Genomic DNA, 19,568 nt, shown 5'->3' on the forward strand with positions numbered 1-19,568 from the left:
GGAAAACATACAAAAGTTGACTGTGCACCGCATTGTTATAACCGATACAGTCGCCAACCGTTTATTCGGACCTCACGGGGACTGCGGAAATGTCTGAATAAACAGGTGTCCGAAAAAGCAGATTAGGAAAAAGAAGAAGAAATCCTTTATTTACATGCACTTATTCGGGCTCGGCAGTAGGCTTGAAGAAATCGTGAATGCACCGTTGCACAATGCTCCGTTTACGCGCAATCAGATAAGCCTGAATCTCAGAGAGGGTCGTACGGTCACTATAGGCAGCTGAAAACACAGTCACTGCTTGTACACACTCCGCATGCGACGGCAGCGTAGCACATGGTGCGTCATTTTCCGAATCGGCGTCATCGTCCAGCGGTGCAGCAGAAACCTGATGAATAATCTCGCCGTCGTCGAGTTCTGCGCATGTCAGTACAGCAGTGTCAGCACCTGTGAAACTGTCAAATGAGACGGTGTCCGGAATCGCAATGCAACTACTGCGCAGGTCTCGGCAGAACATTTTCACCGTCAGTAGGGAGCACATCGGAAGGCGACAAATCCTAGGCCTCCCAGCACCCACTTGCCGGCATTCCCCAGCGCAGTCTGCACGGGTACTGTCAGTGCCATTAGACACTCGACGCAATGTTTCCGTATGCCGTGTTAAATCACCGCAACCTCAACACAGCACACAATGCAAACTTCACCGCGCCGTCACGCCGACACCAGTCGCACAAACGAAAAACGTGGCCTACTCGCAGCGTCGTGCACAAAGAAACAAATCAGCTGCTGGATTGTCTTGACATGGCTTACTAAGCTGAGACCGGAACTGCTGTAGCCACGAACCAGGCAGAAATGACGATGGTGAGCGGCAATTTTTAGTAGTGACACTTCGTGGTGCAGAAAGGAGGCTTCGTTCAAAACAAAAATGGCGTTCAGCAAGTTGAACCATACACCGGTCAGAGTCGGTGCATGGTGCTGTCGATCGAGTTGGCTCAAGGAGTGTCCGAAAAATCAGACAAGAGGTTGCAACATGTCCGAACTTTCGCCAGTTGTTATACATTATGGTATATGGGGAGAATGGTGGTGCCGTGAAGCAGATTGAATAATAGAGCATGTCCGAATTTTCGGAGTCCGAAAAATCAGTCGGCGACTGTAATTTGCAACTGCAGCTTGTTAAAGAAATCGGTCCGTATGTGTCTATGTGCAACCTATTGCCACCTTTGTGAATCGGGATTACTTTTGCGACGAGCCAGTCTGAAGATAATGCAGCTGCTTGAAGTGACGCCGTAAAAATCCTGTTTAAGAACGGAGCTAGTTGGGCAACAAATCATTTTAGTAACGTAGTGGAAATATTATCGGGGCCAGGCGTTTTTTTTTTTTTTTTTTTTTTTGGTCAATGTTCAAGAGCAGGTTCAGTATGCCTGGCTCAGTTATAACTACGTCAGGCATTGCTGAATCACATGCAAACGAAACATCACTTGCGCGGGGAGAGCGTGTGAACACAGATCGGAAATGGGCATTAAAAGCGTTAGCAATAGTGTGTGCATCATGGGTAAGAGATCCTTCAATTTCAATTTGCACTATTGGGTTTTCAGGTTTTGACAGATAGTGACAGAATTTGTGCAGCTGACTGTGCGTGAAGTTCGTCAGAGTATTAGAGAAAAAGTTATCTCTCGCGTTTTTTAATTCAAACTTCAATGCAGCCGAAAGATGCGCGATTTCCAGTGGGTTTTGTTTTTTCCTGCACATCCTTCGCAATTTTCTTTTCAAGTGGATGATACCGTGGGTAATCCAGGGTGTTCTTCTATTTGTTCGTTTACGTATTGTGGGGATAAAATTTTCTTCACAATGTTTTATGGCACCCTTCAATTTCGACCACAATCTATCAACATCATATAAAGGCAGTGTTGTGAAATCCTCAAACACAGTTTCTAAATAATCTATGATGCTGACGTCATCTGCTCTTCTAGAATCTTTAAAATCAATGTAAGGATGATCTTGGTGACCCGCCTGTGACGTTCATTGATGCACTCGCTCATTACGCGAGTGCGATCATTATGCTAGTAAATACAGTAAACCGTTCATAGCCTGTTCGATTCTACTGATACAAAGCATGCTCATTTCATTTCCACCAACTTGATCTGCGGGTTGTCGATACCTTTAAGCGCTGTGGTACCCACGTCAAATCAAATTGCCCAAAAGTGTGTTCTCTGTAATATAAGCAAGCAACAACAAAAAGAAAATGCTGCAGCACTGCCATCACATTAAAATGGCCACCTCGTACGTGCTTCAAGCCTAGCTGCCCTAGCTTTCTCCATGTGTTATAGCATGTGTGCTTAGACAATGCTTCTTTTGGCTTAGGTTAGTGCACCGTCTGTCTTCCAGTCTGTCTTCCATGCTGATAAAGCCTTTGCTTTATATCAGCATGGAAGTACCGACTGTAAGGACATGCCGAGTTCATCACGATGCTGCCATTAACAGGAAGGCGATCACATGTTTGGAGATGGAAGGAAATCGGGCCGCATCACGGGTGCTCGGAGTTCCCGAAGTGGGATTGGCGCAAACAGGAGAGGCGTTTTACACCGGCAGCTGCTACATACGACGCAGCCGCACGACTCCTAACTTGAAAGCGATCTGTGACGGTGGCAAGAGCCTGCGCATCTAGGTGCACCGCGCTGTGTTCTCGTAGCTTAGGTTGCATCGAAACAAGAGGCCACACAAAGGCTTCGAAGCAAGAGGCCACACAAAGGTCAATTCCTTCGCTCCTGCCACCGTGCTTCCTCACTCCAGCGTTTAAAGAGTTTCCGCGGTCGTTGAGTGAGACGTGTTCACGTTTGCTTACATGTGCATGACACCATGCTTGTTAAAGGGACACTAAAGGCAAATACTATGTCAAGCTAAAGGGATAGATTAATGCTCGATTAGTGCTATCGTAATCTATGCTTCGCCTTTTGGGTGAAACTGCAACTTTCTTTATTTATTGCAACTTTTGTGCATTGGGAGTAAATCTAGTTTTTTTCCAAACAAGCGAAAATTGTATTTCTGTATGAAAGAATGAGGTGAGCGGTACTGTAAAGGACTTTTTTTTTGTCACGAAAAATGGATGCGCATTACAATCAAGGGCGCGTTGGAATTGAGTAAATACAGTAAGCAGAGGAACAGCCATTGAGAAACACAGACATTTGTCTAGATCAAGAGATTATGAGCAACATTGAGCACTCTACTAAAGTCTTAAATATGTAGACAGTAATTTTGTTCCTAGTGATTGCTAAGGCCAGGTCATGTGTAAATTCAACTAATTGCGTTGTGCAAGAAAGCCCCTTCCTAAATCCATGCTGACTAAAATGAAGGAGGTTATTGTGTCCACGATGAGGACATGATGCAACAAAAATCACGTGTTCCGTAACCTTGCACGTAATGCTGGTTAAGGACACCAGTCCGTTCTTCTCATCTCTGTTTCTCTGCCCACTTTTATGCACTCGTATATGCGGGCCAGTTTCCAATCACCAGGCAGAAAACACTCATTTGCCATTGCATGCTTCACATCACAAGCCACTGTAGCCATGGTCATCCTCAATAAACAGCACTCAAGAGTGGCGCTCACACAACCCCTGGATGCTGCCTTTGGACGCCTTTGGCAAGTTTTCTACTTGAACAGTGATGTATATATAGGTAGCAAATGAAATAGCTCCGCCTGAACATAATGCATGGGGAGTAACTGAAGTGGCTAAAATAAGGAAATTTAGCTCCCATGACTTGTGTCCTTGTCAGTATGTGTTGAGTGTTAACAAAGTACCACAGCTTTCGTTAAAATTGTTCATGTATTGTTTGCCCTCCTCCTATCCCTCTGTTTTCATCTTTTTCAGGGGCCTGTATGAGCTTATCGGCATCCTGGTGGGACACCTCTACTTCTTCCTCATGTTCAAGTACCCACAGGAGTTTGGTGGCCGCAACCTTCTCCAAGTGCCCTCCATCTTGTGAGTGGGAACGCCTGTGCCAGTGCGGGCTCACTGTAGAGCCCATTGGGGCGGGTTGCCATTACTGACTCGCATAGGAGTCATCTTGCGAAAGAGGGGGGCCGGCAAAACATTTTTCAAGGCATACTAAAGATAAAAGATATTGATCGGCACTAGTAAATTACCCATCTACGATATTTGCAATATCTGCTGTTACCATGATGGAGACTTTGCAAGGTTGGAAAGGCACAAAAACTGAAGATGAGTGTCACCTTGGTGTTCCCGTACCAGTCTGCCGTGACATTGTGCATCTGGACACCATCTGCTCATGCCTAGACAATTCTGTGTTAGTAAATATGGGCTACGTAATATTATCAGAAGAGGGAACGTAGGAAGTTTCAAGAACCTTTACTGAGCCACTAGGGCCTTAGTACTAAAAATTACTTTGAAATCCATGACGTCGGACTGATATACCTGAGCTGGTGTTCCAGCATGAAATTCAATAACTGGAACTTTGGCCTTCATGTTCTGCTTCGGTAATTAATTATTTTCCTTGAGACGAAAGAAGCACAGTGAAAGAAGCTTCATTAGTCAGAACTGACGTAGTGTTCCTCTTTAGCGGCACTTTAAGACTAAATTAATGTTGTGAAACACCGGCACTAAGGAAGGTGAAGGGTGTGCAAAGGAACAAACACAAGCGTGAGCATCATGCCGTTAGCGCTCCTCCTATCATTTTGTTCACTGCTGACCTTGTCTGTATTGGTGCTGCATTGCAAGATCACAGAACCAGTTTGTCTGTCTTTTGGTTTCATGATATCGTCTTCAGTCACGAATTATGTACTGTTTATAAATGTGTCAAAGTTACATAATTTTATTCCAAAGTGCCACAGACTTCATTGGAAAGAAAGTCAAGGTGGTAGGCTGATGCTTTGTTCGTATGTATTCAGTGTCCTTGTAATTACGGAATAATGAAATATTGATTTATTAAACATATGTCACCTTTTCTTTCGTGCAACAATTCAATCAGTGGCTCGAAGTTCATGCACTATTTGATTATTGGCTGCAAGCAATACAAGAAAGGAGAAGTTATTCATTTATGATTTCTGGCAATATGCAGCATGCCAAATATCCTGTCAAACGTGGTAGTAATGTGTTCAGCAAAGTGGAAGTTACTGCACATAACAACACTCACAATCTTTACAAAGAGTTGACAGTCGCTTTAGCATAGACTAAAGATGCTGAGAGAGAGAGAGCCTGCACACTAATGAGACATTAATTAAATTATTGACATTCTGATTCGAATATGGTGTGACTTCCTATTACTTATTTTCTCCCACCAAAGGTTGTGGGTTCGAGTGTCTTAAAGGGGTGGAGACATCAAAATTTTCGTTCATGCGTTTGTTGATTCAAACGTTGCGTCATGCTTCAGGGAGCACTACACACAGCGGGATTCATATATATCGGATAAATAATTTAATGATAGCATTATTATACCGAGCGATTTCGGTTTCGGTTTCTGGGCTCCGGGGGATGCTATGACGTCACAGAGGAGGAAACGCAACATGGCTTGGTCACGTGGGCCACAAAAAATAGTGATGTAAAACTATGCTGCGTCGTCTGCTCGCGCATACGCGTGTTCTGCCAGCAGAGGTCAACAACTGGCAATTCGAAGTGCATGTCGCGATTATTATAATTATTGCGAAGAGCGACAGCAACGGTAAGAAAATATTGCGGCTTGTGAGAGTCGGTGATTCTGAGAGTCGGTGAAGCGCCGTAAGCTTTAGCTTTGAAGTGAACCGGAAAAGGCCTAGCGACGATATCGGCGGCGCCGAACGATCAGAGGCGGTGAAGCTGCCGTCGGTGCCAGAGTGACCACTCCTCGGTCGCTGATTGGCCGCTTCGCCGTACGGCTGCCGCACAAATGGGTCCTGTGCCCGTCCTCTCTACGGCAAGAAAATCTCGCCGTTCGCGAGCAAAACCGCCGTTGCACGGGGGCCCACGAACGGCAAACGGCGAGTTTCCGTGCCGGTAACGTGGACGGGCCCTCACATTGAGAAAGGCCAAGCGAACGAGAGACCGCTCCGAGCTGGCGAGCTATGCGACTATGCGAGGAGAGAAGCGGACAACATGAACGCCGCATATCCCGGTCCCTTTCGGAGTCGGCCGGCTACTGTTTGAAACGTGTAAAGGCCCGTCTGCACGGCAACTCGCCGCACCCAGTTTGCCGTTCGCGGGCCGCCGTGCGGCGTTCGTGTTGTCCACTTCTCTCCTCTTGTGTCTGTGTCTGTACGCCTTACCCCTTCTTTGCATTAAGAAAGGATTTCTATATGCCTGTAGCTCGGTCATAGTGGAGGCTATGCTCGGTCGCTCGGCTGAGCAGGCTCCGTAATCGGCATTTCATCGCTACTCATCATACGTCATGTTTTTGTGCTAGTGTGCTATGACGTCAATATATTCGTTCCTCCTCTGTGACGTAGTAACTGCCGCGCTAGCGATGGGTCTCGACTACGAGAAGGGGTTTTTAATGACTTTTTGGAACTGAATTAAAATAATTTTGAAATGTTTGCAGTGTCCAATACCTCGTTCTGGGGGTCCTTGCATACGGAAGCAGCCTACAACATGCTTTTTATAGCCTGAAAATTTGGTGTCCCAACCCCTTTAATTAAGTTCGCCTTAACACCAAAGGTTGTGGGTACAAGTCCCACCAATATTCGTGGGTTTGACCGTCAGTGGTGGCATCATCATTTTTGGTGCCATTGAATTTTGGTCCCACCAAGAGTCATGGGTTCAACTACAACCTGTGGTCATGGGTTCAACTCCCACCACAGGTTGTGGGTTGCACCATCAATTTTGGCACCATTGAATTTTCGTGCCGTAACACCAGACGGTCAAATTTTCTGTAATGCCGGACAACGGATTTTTCGACCCATTAGGCACCTGAGGCTTTCGCCTTGGAACATCTCCGTTCAAGGATGCACGGCTCGTCCACATCATAGCTTTGGGCTGCAGCTTTGTTCCCCCCTCTTTTCAGCGCTGCTGATACAGTCAAACCTTGTTAATTTGGATTTCATGCAGCCAAAGAAAATGTCTGAATTAACAGAATGTTGAATTACCAAGAGTGTCAACAAAGCAATAAACATATGCTTACTGCATCAACATGCTTTTATTTTCTAAATGCATCAGCAAATCCTGTTTCTATATTGTACAAAATCAGTGCAGAAGCAGCAATTCTCATCATCTAGAGACTAATTAGCGCTCGCAGCAGTGAAGGCCTCACGACTTCCTTCGCAGTGCAGCCGCGGCACACATCGTCATCTGAGACACACTTTTGACTGCTGTGCGCACATCCCAATTATTTTTTCACCATTATTTTAATTATTTTTTCATCATTAAAGCTGGATGCCAACAGATCGTTGGTCCATCACGATCTAGCTGGTGCTCTTCATATCCTCCAGAGCTTCGCACTGAGTCCCTACAAAAGTACTGTTTACCGTAATCGCTGCGGAAGAAACTGCGATCGCCATCGATGCGATCATTGGTGGCGACTACGCAATTATGAAGGCACATGGCTGACACTGTCTTATGCACAGTGGTAAACACCTGAATAAAGGCTTTAAAGGCATAGATAGGCACGAAGCGTCCTGGCGTTGCTGTCATTGGTGTACAATTTCCGCTGATGACTATGGCGATCTGGACTCCACCGTTTTAGTTGGATGCTAGCACCATTTGCAGCGCTCCGCACAAACTGAGCTGAAAAAGTTATCTGAATGAAGCGATGTACGACCAAATATGTTTGAATTAATGACAGTCTGATTGCATTAAAAAATTCACCAAGGATTGCGATACTCCCTAGTATGAAATTTGAATGCAGCTGTATATGTGTTTTCATTTCGCGATATATTGGTAGGCACGGACAGCCTTATCTCATGCGGCACATTGCAAACGAGGGAAGTGTGGCATGACTGCCTCGCTAATCGAGAAAATGCGAGAGGCAACGTGCCGGTGACGCGTGGGCACAACTCAATGTAGCCGCCACAGACAGGCCTCCATTCATGCAACGCGTTGCTTTGACACACTCGCCGCATGTCTTATTGATGGCATCACTGTGGAGCGAGTGTCGCTGCAGAAAGCCCTGTACACACAAGCGGCAAAATGTGCATGACGTGCCGCTGGCGTAAAAACACGGTTATGGCAGTCGCGTGACAACTTGAAAATCTCGCCTCCTTTCTGTAGGTGCGAGATGTCACATTCCTTTTCTTTCGTCTGCTGACTGTTCGGTGCTGTGTTTGCGTTCTTCATCCTTTGTTCTTAGCGTGAGTCATGTCTTGCGAAGATGACATTGTTGCCACTGATCATAATTATGTTGGTGTGCTCTCTTCTGTTACGGCGTCTCCACGTTCCAAAGTCAAGGAGGATGAGGCACTGTGTTTTGCCTCCGCATCCTTGTTCAGAGTCTGTTTTGTACAGAATGTGATATGGTACACCATCTCCAAAATATTTTCCATCAGTATATCTCTGTTTAGACTCATCGTAAAAAACAATCTCAAACAATAACAATCGAAACAAGTGCAAGCTAGACCATACCAAGCAAACCAAACAAGCGAGAGCTGACAAGAGCAAACGATAGTACGAAATGAGCGGTTCGGCTGAGTCCAGATGCGAGTACGCATCGAGTGGTCAGGTAGGTCGGCATGACACCAGTTTCCCGCACACGCCAAGTTAATTCTTTCCTTGCCCTGCTTTCGACCCTTGACCGCGGTGTCCTTCGCTGCGAACGTTTTTGTGGGCAGCATCTTGTAAAAAAGGGCTGCCTCGTCAAGTTTGTACACATTGTCTGCACCGTACTCGCTAAGCAACGGAGCCAACGTGCGTTTCTTCCAGTCGTCGACGACGCTCTCATTTGCGCTGCCGCTCTCGCCACAGACTGCTACGAAGGTCAAATTATTGCGCTCTTTAAAACTTCTGAACCATCCATTGCTACACTTCAACTATTTGTGCCCAGGTTGTAGAGCTAAGTCGTTGGCCTTCTCTCGTAGTATTGTTCCATTGATGGGAAGGTGGGCTGCATTTGGTTTCTGCAGCCAGTGAAGTGAAGCTGATTCTACATCTTGGTAAGTGGGAGCCCGTACTCGCGACCGCTTCAAAGAATATGTCTTGCTGTAGGCTTCCAGTACCTTCGGCTTGTTATTCAATATTGTGGTCAATGTCGAGAGGGGCACACTGTGCCTTTCAGCCAGCTCGGTTTTGGAACACGTGTTCTTACCCGCTTCTTGGATCAAGCAGAACTTCTGCTGCAGAGTTAAAGTCTTATACTTTGGCATCTTCACTCCCTGGCACCTCTGCACAGTTCAGGAAAAAAAGAAACACTAGCTGCAACACCCCTAACCACAGCACGCAATGAAATGGCGCAGACTGGCATTGCGCATACACACGTCGCTGCAGGCGGAGAGAGAATGGGCGAATGGCAGCCAGTAGCAGCGGCACGGAACACGCGCTGACACTGCGACTGCGAGGAGCACGCGGAGTGGGAGATGAGAGCACATGACAAAAACCAGTATGCCTGCTGCATTGCAGTGAAGCACGTCTTCTCTGCACGCACGCGTTTCGGCACTGCACGGGGCGTACCGTGGACTGATTTTTGTGCTAGCAGTACTACGGGTCAGGCGCTTTGTCTATAAATAATCGCGATTGCTATGTGATGTCCGAATGGCCGTCGTTTCGTCGGGTTTGCAGTGAAATGGGGGTTGGGAATTGCCGCATAGCACCCCAAATCTTCAAGTTAACCGGGTGGCCTAGGCCGCCGCTTCGAATTATCTGGTCAAATTTACATTGGAAAGTACAGGACCGCAAAAAACCTTCTACGTAATTATTCGGGATTTCGAATTAACCAAGTTCTAATTAACGGGGTTTTACTGTATATGTGGTATACATACAAAGTGGAGGTGACATCCCAGAAAAAGTGACGCTGGAAGTGCTGTCTTGCCTTGGGCATCAAAGTAGCTGCAGCTGAGGCTCTCAGGAAGTGTGCAGTCCATACTTCGCTTAGAATTGACACATTGTGGATGAAATCACACGAGTATCTCACTTTCCGGACGTTCACTTGTGCTTTCATGATTCACCAGCACCGCGCTTTCGGGGATAGGCCCTTAGTGGCCCCCTCCTCTCCGTTATTTTGATAGAGGTGTACTGCAAGAATGCTTGTTTACTTTGGATGCATGCTAATGAGCCCTGGATAGTCAAAATTGTTTCGAAGATTCACATTACAAAATATTTCAGAACCCTTGTCTTGCTTTGAAACTTTGTGAATACTGTATGTGGATAAATCCAGCGACTTGCATGAGAAAGCTGCATGTAGTGTGAGAACAGTATGACATTGTACTGTCATTCAGATAAACTGACCACTGGCAAACATGAGCCTGCAGATGTCAAATGCTTTCATTATGGAGTGAGCGGGACCTGGTTATACAGGTGACTTCGTTATAAGGTTTTGTCATTTATAGCTTTAAATAAGGCAGGATGAAACAAATCAGTTTATTCTGACTAGGCTGAGAGCTTGACCTTCAATAAATCACGACAGGTGCCAGCAGCAGAAGCTAGTTACCTGTCTTACGGTTTACACTCACAGAATTTCACAGCTTTGCACTTTAAAGCAAAAGTGCAGAGAATTCTTCAGCCTGTTATTTCGGCAATGACTGTACTTGAATGTAGCCACATGTCTCAGTTTTCTTTGTGTGTCTCTGTTTGCACTTCAGTAGCATAAATTTCAGTTTGCCAGTGCAAGATATTGGTCTGGCTGTGTGCCTTGGCAGAACCTCATTATTAACGACAAAAATGTGACGAGGGACCTATAGATTTTTGTTTAAGATGAAAATTTGTTGTCAAATTCTTCATTATAATCGCGCTCACAGTAGATGCTCAAGATAGGAAGCTGGCTAGACCATATTGTTCCCTTTGTTATGCAAGTCATTTCGTAGTAAAAGCGTTTGTTCAACTGAATTGGTGGTGTTGGCATAGTGAGAATTACGTTGAGATTGTTCTCTTGGCAGCGGGCCCATTGCTTTCCCTTGTTGTGCAGGTATCGCTACTTCCCAGACCGCGTTGGTGGTGTGAGCGGCTTTGGCCAGGCTCCGGCGCCAAGGAGACCAGCAGATGGTGGCAACAATGACCCCAATGCAGGAGGTGGCTGGCACAACTGGGGAAGGGGCCAAGTACTCGGGAACTAGGGTCCAGACGGCATCGCTCCGGACGCGCCCTTCTGGAGCTACCTGCAATGGGGCACAACCACTTTCCTGAGGAGGGGGAGCATGGGCAAGAACCTCGAGTTCGCCACGCGAGTGTGGTGGCAGTCACGTCAAAAGTGCATGGCGCTGAACACCATTCCTTCCTTGTCGTGGTGTAACCCCTCTCCCCCCACTCTTTCCTGACTTATGTGACCCCAGTCTCTTCCCTCATTTCCTTTTTCGTGCTGGGCACGAGTTGGTGATAAACTTCAGCTTTAACCCCATAATGCTAGGGGAAGAGGCAAGATGTTCAAAAACAGAAAAGTAGCACAAGCATTCTTGCGACGAGTCGGGCCAGTATTGTTCGAAACGTGTGTCGCACAAGAGACTGTCATAATCAGAGCCAAGCCTTAGATATAAATTATTCTTTTTCCAGTGTGTTGCTCGATTTTCCTGTCTTTCATGTGAGCGCCATGCTTAACAATTCTCTGGAGCGACGTCAGTTGACGTAACAGTTTCCGGATGCTGTGGATCAGCTGTTTCGATCATGCTCTCAGGCCAGAAAATGTTAAATAAAATTTGCACTTCTTTTTCTTTAAGTGAAGCCCATTGGTTGATCTATGTGTAGGTGTTGCTGCAAAGCAATGTTAGTTAGCACTGATGATTGTGTTTTCTAACCTTGGCAGCTGCTGATGTTAGAGCGCTTGGAGAATTGCTGAAAGCTTGCAGAGTTTTTGTTTGTTGAGCACGGACTGAATCGCACATGCTAGGCTGATAAAATGTGTTGTGGTTGAGCTTGCCGTCACTCCATTTTCTTTCTGTCACAGACGCCCATTTCTGCAGATTACAACAGCTGCATTAGGCTTCTTTGCTTCGCAGCTGAGCTTTACTTGCTTTAATTGATCTGAGAATGGGAGCAGATCTTTGTTGGGATATGTATTGAAATAAAGCAGTTTTTTATTTCATGGAAGAGGAGAGTGTATGTTTGTGTGTATGTGCAAAATGACGTAGTCAATTGCAGCCATATTTTATTGAAGTAATACCTTTGCCTTGCCTAGTTTTTGTGGTTGGTATGTGCCTCATAGCACCACGCCAGCACATCGAGAGTGCGAGAAGCATTACCGTACCAAGTAGAGACAGCACCTACTCTGGACACACCTTGAATGTTATTGTTTAAGCAGAGCGGTTCACCCTGTGCAGAACAAGATGTAGAAATACTGTAAGATGTTTTTTTTACATCAGAATGTGCAACAGATGGCCAGCACCACGCGATACACTGGAAGTGAGCTTCACCCCAAGCCTCGGATATGGGGTGAAGCATGCCTATGGATTTGTATGTTATCGTCTGGTCTGAAACAAAGGTGTGCATTGCATTCGCTCTACATTACATTACCTGTGTGATACCACTACAACCGGATTACTCTCACCCCTTGTCCCTTGACCTTTGCTTTCAAAAGTTGGCTGGCCAGAGCAAGTAGTGTGCAAACTGCTACTTCTTAGTCCTCGGTTCTTGCTCTAACCAACAAATGATGCTTGCTGCCTGCCATTCAGTGGCAGCCGAAGGTGTTGGGCGGAAACTCTACATAGAAGTGAAACTCCGCAACATAAAAATATTTTTCTGGTATGTCGCCTGCAAACAATGCTCGGGCATGAAAAGGGTGAAATTGCAGCCGAGTGCATCTCCGCTGCAGCGCGACTAGGGGAGAAGGGGGGACAACTTTGAAGCTGATTATTTCCTAAACATTGGCTGGCACCCACTGTTGGAAGGTGCTGTTCTCACCCCATGGCCCAATTCCCCGACTGCAAGGCCTGCAGCAAGGGCCTTGGTGGAGTTCTGCATGATACTCTGGCTGGACACATGGCATTAGCAGAGCTGCTATGTAACGTGCATCCACGCCTTCGTCATCGTCACGGTACCTTAGCTCCCCTTTGTTCTTCCACATTGCAGGGTAGCAGGCTAGGGCATACCTACTGAAGTGAAACCTTTTTTTATTTTCTCTAGATAAAAATTAATCTCAGTTACAATGCGCTAATTGACTAGAGTACATGTAGCGTACTAGTGTAACGTGCACTGCTGCACAAAAAGTTGTCCAAGCACACGATGCAAGCTTGCGTGATGTTACCCTTTTTGTGGACAGAAAGGATTGCATTGTGTCGAAAGCATCGCGAGAATTGTTCACAAAAGGTCAAATGTGAAAGCTGAGAAACAGTTTTAATAAGAAGCCCCCTAGGCTATTTTACTCGAGCAGTGCACATGTATCCTTGCCCTGCTTCCACCGCCCGCCTGCAAAATAACATGCACAAGAATCTACGAACGTCCAGCATTACAAAAAGGAAATTGGTCTATTCTTGTCCAGCAGGAAGGAGGAAAAATTCAGTACATTCGGCCATCCTGACTGGGTCAAGTCTGGATGGGCACTGGACATTTGCAAGACTCCCCCAAAATGCTTCACAGTTGGCAAACCTTGTTAGGGCTGTCCAATACGACAGTTGTTGGAATATACACCTTCGAAACATTCCTCAAAGCCTCTAAATCTGTGCATTTGTTATATTAGCAATGGGATGTGTCAGTGAGACAAAAAGTGTAAAATAATATTGGTAGGACTGGGTATCGCTGATTGAAATGGTAGTGTCACCGTAATCAGAAAAGCAGCATAGCTGTTATAAATACACTACTCTGGTCATTTCAGTGAGCATATAGTAGTAAGGCAAATGGGCTACGAAAATTTTTTCAGACAAAGCCTAGAAACAGCCACACAGAAAACCTAAATCGTACTTATGTTTCATTGCTATAGGAAAGTGAAGTTGCCCTGAGAAGTGAGACAGGTATGTTCCACTGTCTACAAAAGGGTTCACCCACTGTGGACCAGTGTGTGTGTGTTGGAGCCCATGTAGTTGCTCATCTCGGTAGTAGATCAAGGCATCGTACCGAAGGCGTACTTACAATTGCTAGCAGGTACAGCGGAGGCGGATTTACAATTGCTGGTAGGTACAGCGGAGTGTAGCACTTGCGGAGGCAAGTGCTACACCGCTGTACCTACTAGCAATTGTAAATACGCGTACCGAAGACATTTTATTTACGGGGAAGGCAGAGAGGTTGACCTGAGCTGATGCACTTAGACTGCTGCTATGCACTGGGAGAGAGCAAAGGGGAGTGAAAGTATTAGGCTGGATGAGGAGGAGAAGCGGTAAGTGCTTGCGTATGTATTTATGTATCTATGCTTATGTATGTATTTGACAACGGCCTTACTAAATGCTTTAAATGTTATGTTCTAATGTGCTTAAAATCTGACGAGAAACATTAGAAAACAGGTGCCATGCAACTAGCGAAGCACACTCGAGCTGCGTGTGTTATGTGCCATACTTGCAAAAATATGTGATCACAAATATAAACCTGGCAACTAAAAATAGTTGCAATTGAGGAAGTTCAAGCTTGCAATGCGCACAGCATCGGTCTCATTAGGTTTAGACTTGGGTCTTTTTAAACCTGGCGTAATGAATATGGAAGCTTGCACGAGAAGTGCATTTATTTGCATAGTTGTCAATCTAACTTCAAGCACATTGACGGTTGCTATATATTCAGTGTCCCTGTGCTTCAATTTGTTGACTAATTTGGTCTCGTTGTGCAAATTGCTAGCCTACTGGTTAGGTCAGGTGCTTCAAGTAATTGCCTAGGAACGGCATTGTACCGGGTTAAATCCCTATGCTAGGCCAAATTTTTCTCCAAATATGAAACCTCCGAGAAAAACCATGCTCTTCTCGTGGACGACAGCTATTCTCTTTCGTGAAATGTCCTCGACCTTGCAGACTTTCACAGAACTGATGTGTTACTTGCATTTGCGACGCAGCCATAACCTCTTCAGATCCTGTGTCCATCCCTGTTTACAACAGCTGCCATCATTTTGAAACTTAAACCACAAATAAGCTAAGCCAGAATAATCGGGTGTAACATAAAGCTAGATGCAGGCGACATCGTACGTCAAGTGCGTAATAATTTTGTTCACACATTGTTTACGAGAAATTTGATACTTTTTGTAAAATGCACCCCTGCATTGTCACCAATGGCAATAAATTAATGTGTACGGACATTTCAAATGCCACCAGATAACGCAGCAGTCCTAGTTGAAAAGTGGACGTGAGGAACCGCCGTGCAATATGTCAAACCTGCATTTACGTTTAGGAAACCAAGGAAAGTTTAGGAAAACTGCGTTTATCTGAACGAACTATCTGCTGCGGTGGCTTAGTGGCTGTGGCATTGTGCTGCTAAGTACGAGGTTGCGAATATGATTCCCAGTATAGGTGGCGATATTTTGGTGGATGCGAAAATTCAAAAAAGCACCTGTACGTGTTCTTAGGTTTAGGTGCATTTTAAGGAGCTCCAGGTGGTCAAAATTAATCTAGAGTCCCCCACTATGGCTGGCCTCATAATCAGACCACGGTTTTGGCAAGTAAAAAGCCCACGATTTATAATTTAATCTTTTTGATGGCCTCTCTACATATATGAAGGTCCTGATGTGAGCATGTGTTCATGCAATCTGATCAAGCAAGTACTTTTTCAGAATCGTAACGGACCAGTTGACAGCAAGAACTGACTGGTCACTAGGATATTTTCAGGCCTGAGGTGGGTATAAAAGACATGAAGCTCCAACCACTGGCTAAGGGGCGTCATTGTGAGGGGTCCCAAGTGTCCCGTGGTTGCGTAAAACATGGACAAGTTTTCTCCCTACTCAACACACATTAGTCTTTTAGCTGTATACATTTCCTGAAAATCAGCAAAACGTCTTGGCAAGCATTTTAAAACGTGTATAAGATGTCTTCTATATGTTCACACGAGATATTTAAAGCATCTTGTAGCTGTTTTAGTGCAACTTTGGCGGATGTCGTAAGGCGTCTTGTAGCTGCCATGAAGACCGTCTAATGCACCGCCAAATAAGAAATATAAGTCGTCTTGTATCCATTATAAAAATGGCTATAGAAATGCTGCGAGCCGTTTTGTAGTTGTGTAAACATTCTAGACCAAAGTATGGCACTTTCTAGTCTGCATTTACATAATGTAGCCCTACATCTCGTTGCGTAAAAGAGCATTTGTTAATTGGGCGTTGGAGTACTTGCAAGGATGAAAAGATTGATCAAACCTCTCTGTTCAGAGAGGGAAGACTATTGTCAGGGGAAGCACTAGCACAAAAATGACGACATTTTAAATAGTCTGTATATGGCAAAAATTCAGTCTCATCATTGCAGTCCAGGTGGTCTGTCGCCTTCCAATATCAACTGTCCAATGAAATGCTGCTTAGCTTCAGTTATCTGGCTAGACCAGCATACACTGCGTATTTGCGATGGTCTATGAAGAACTAAGGTCATTTTACTTGCCTTGTTAACACTGATCAATGTATTTGCAGATGGAATAACATAAAGGACTCACGCACGTGCACTATCACAGACGTTTTTCATTCTTGCATGGATGTTTGACATAAACACAAGAGTTTAGAAACACAAAACACCCTTTCATTATTACATTAATTATAAAGAGATTGGGTGTATCCTGCAACCTGTTAATGGGCAAATGAACGGGAAGGTTCTGTAATCTTGCCAATATTGAAGAAAAGCTTAGCCGTACCGATAGCACCAATGCATATGGCCAATTTCTTACCACCCACCAATCAATGAAATATTGGCAAGGCCAGAAAAGTGATAACAGCTAGGTGTTCCATGCTTAACATAAAGCATGATTAACCATACAAATGAAGGGCTAAAGTGGCCAAAGGCTTTAAAGAATTTTTAATAAAACAAGGCAACACCACGCCACTACATAAGCAAAATGTTTCTAATGCACCTTCTCGCGAGTTTCCCTTCGTAGTGTTACAATCGGCCAGAAGTGACTTTCTGGCCTCTCCTGCCCTATTGACTCGGATCGCTTCGAGAAGCTAGCAATGCGTTCCCTCGGACAGACCAGTGGCGACGCCAAGGTGAGATGCATCTCATGAATAGGGTGTCGATGGATGGAACACTGCCGCTGTCCCCGACGATGGGAGCAAGAAACTCCTGGAAAAGGGTGTTCTACGCCGTTTGCTCACAGCCACTGCTACCCACTAAGGTCGTTTGACAGACGTTCCAGCTGATTGCTGGGTCATCCCAGGAACCAAGACACACCAGTTTAAGTCAAATGTGACAGTCCCTGTCTGCAAAACCCCCCTCCTTTCTGTGTGTTTGGTGAACAGAGGTGCCCGAGTGTTTGTGCGCACCCTCGCGCTCAACGCGGATCCTTCAGCGACTTTGGACGCTCAGATTGGACGAAAGCGTGATGGTAGATTTCCCTGGCCTAGGGATCTAGGGAGGACAGGGGATTTAAGCAGACTTTTTCGTCTCCTCAGCAGTTGCTTCAATTCAGTCATGCTGGACTGTTGCGACATAACGTTCTCTACTCCTCATGCAGATATTGTAAATAAACCCAGTACTCCTTGTTCTCACTGAGAATCTGTTTGAATTCCTTCAACAACATCCTTAGCGTGAATGAGTCGGATGACGGCATGGGCCAGCTGCCCCTTTTTACATGCCTGACCCCAACTCTTAATACAGTGGCTGTCTGTTATCATGGTCACTCCACGACTCAGGAAGCTGGCTTTGACAGTTCCACAGGCTGATGCACCCACAGAAAATTCAGCTTGTTCGTAATGATGCTTGGCTTCAGTTTTGGCACCTGTTAATGGAAGGTAAGACAAAATTATAATAACAAATATGTCTTACTGAATCATCGTTATAGGAAACGGAATATAGCGAAGTGAAATTCCCATTGAAAACCCCATATAATACATCCATGTAGATCCAAAACCTTGTTTTAACAAAGTAAAGTTATCGTGCCAATAGATCTGAACTAGATTTGTCCCTGAAACAAAAACAAAAAACAAACACGTGACCCTTGCAGGGCCAGTATATCGTTTCCCACTGGGTTGGCACACATTCGGTGCCGAAGTTCAACTTGGATCCTTGCGTTGGATGTGCCGTCAAACACTGCCCTTCATGCCACTGCGTGTAGCCAGCGGCTCGTTATTGTCGATCATCACACTTTCACCGCGGCGCCGCGCAGGCTGGTGCACCTAGGTGCTACCTCGGAGATTGCAGCGGTGCAATCACAGAGGCCGCGCCTCCCTGTGTGTGCCACGTACCGAGCTCGTTCCGGTGGTTTCATACACGCGGCCATATCTTGCCCGCTTCGACCCGTTAGCCCTTGAGCCTATATAATCCAAGGGCAGTCCACTTCTCGGTTACTGTGAGGACGCCAGCCGCACGGACATTCTTGGCTAGATACAGATCTGTGTTTGTCGCTCTTTAGGGGATGAGAATGCACACAGCCAATTTGTAGCAATATTTGTAGCACATGAAATATCATTCTAAAGCAGACCGGAGCAAACAAACTCTTATTTGGGAGCAGTCTGCAGCACATATGTCTTACTATTGGAACAGTTTGGAGTATGTAAATTTTTGTTCAGAGCATTGCAATAATCAAGTAGAGTAACATACACGAAGCCTTGCATTCTGAAGCGTTAAATACATTTTCAAGAGAAGTCTAAAAGCATTTTGCATACTATTTTTGTATTAAGTGCAGATGAAGAGACTGGACGTTATTTCCAACAGACGTTGCGAAGAAGCTAGGGTTAATCATCACCACTGTGATTCTATTCGAAGACATTTCTAGGAAGGTGAATGTGAAAATTTGCTCAAACCAAGTCTCCGCACATGACTGACTTCGCTTTACTACTCACTAGAAACACCTGGACATTCGGAGTGCACATTGACTCATTGGGTGTAAAGCTCCCTCGACGAGCTAAAGGAAGCGACATTCCTCCTCTCTTGGCCTCTCCTTTTCCGAGTCCCGTCGCTGCACAAGCCTTCCCTCGCCACTAGCCGTCTTCAGTTGGAGCGATCGCGCTGCGCAGAAGTGCGATCGACGAGACGTCAGGGTTTGCGATCGAGACGAACTTTGATGGTGCCGGCGCGACAAAAGAAAAGAAACGGAAAAAAAGCAAGAAAACGAAAGGCGCTGCCAGGAGCGCGCTGTATAGCTGGCGCCCGTTTACGCGGAAACAGCGCCAGCACAACCACGTAACTCCGATTCGCCGACAGTGAGGCAGGGGTAAGCTGTAGGCCTGCTCACCTGCCCTCGCTAGCCGGCTTGGACGGCAAGCTAAAAAAAAAAAAAATGTCGCTTCTGTTAGATTTATTCATGGAGCTTAATTGGGTGCAAACATCACCTAAAGCGTGTACATAGACAGGAACCAAAAGAACGACGAAGACAAGCGCTGACTTCCAAATGATTTTTATTTTGAGTGACACGCATATAAACCGAGACACCAAGACAAAAGCGCCCCCTCCCCCGAACATAGAACTGCCATGAGGTCGC

The 19,568-nt window shown here is 45.7% G+C and overlaps 1 protein-coding gene and 1 long non-coding RNA gene across 2 annotated transcripts in view; one reads left to right on the forward strand and one right to left on the reverse strand.

Moving 5' to 3' along the window:
* LOC126522367 (derlin-1-like) overlaps window positions 1-12,140 on the forward strand; it is a 29,115-nt gene extending 16,975 nt beyond the window's left edge. The window contains exons 7-8 of the mRNA XM_050171107.3: window positions 3,861-3,971; window positions 11,026-12,140. Coding sequence (XP_050027064.1) covers window positions 3,861-3,971; window positions 11,026-11,173 — 259 coding nt within the window. The 3' untranslated portion in view covers window positions 11,174-12,140. The remainder of the gene's footprint in view (window positions 1-3,860; window positions 3,972-11,025) is intronic.
* Window positions 11,629-19,568, reverse strand: LOC140218972 (uncharacterized). The gene is made up of 2 exons (XR_011895196.1): window positions 18,931-19,568; window positions 11,629-17,867 (listed from the first exon to the last, which is right to left on the reverse strand). It is a non-coding gene; the product is annotated as an uncharacterized lncRNA (long non-coding RNA).

This window comes from Dermacentor andersoni, chromosome 6 (assembly GCF_023375885.2).
Source record: "Dermacentor andersoni chromosome 6, qqDerAnde1_hic_scaffold, whole genome shotgun sequence".
Taxonomy (NCBI): Eukaryota; Metazoa; Arthropoda; class Arachnida; order Ixodida; family Ixodidae; genus Dermacentor; species Dermacentor andersoni.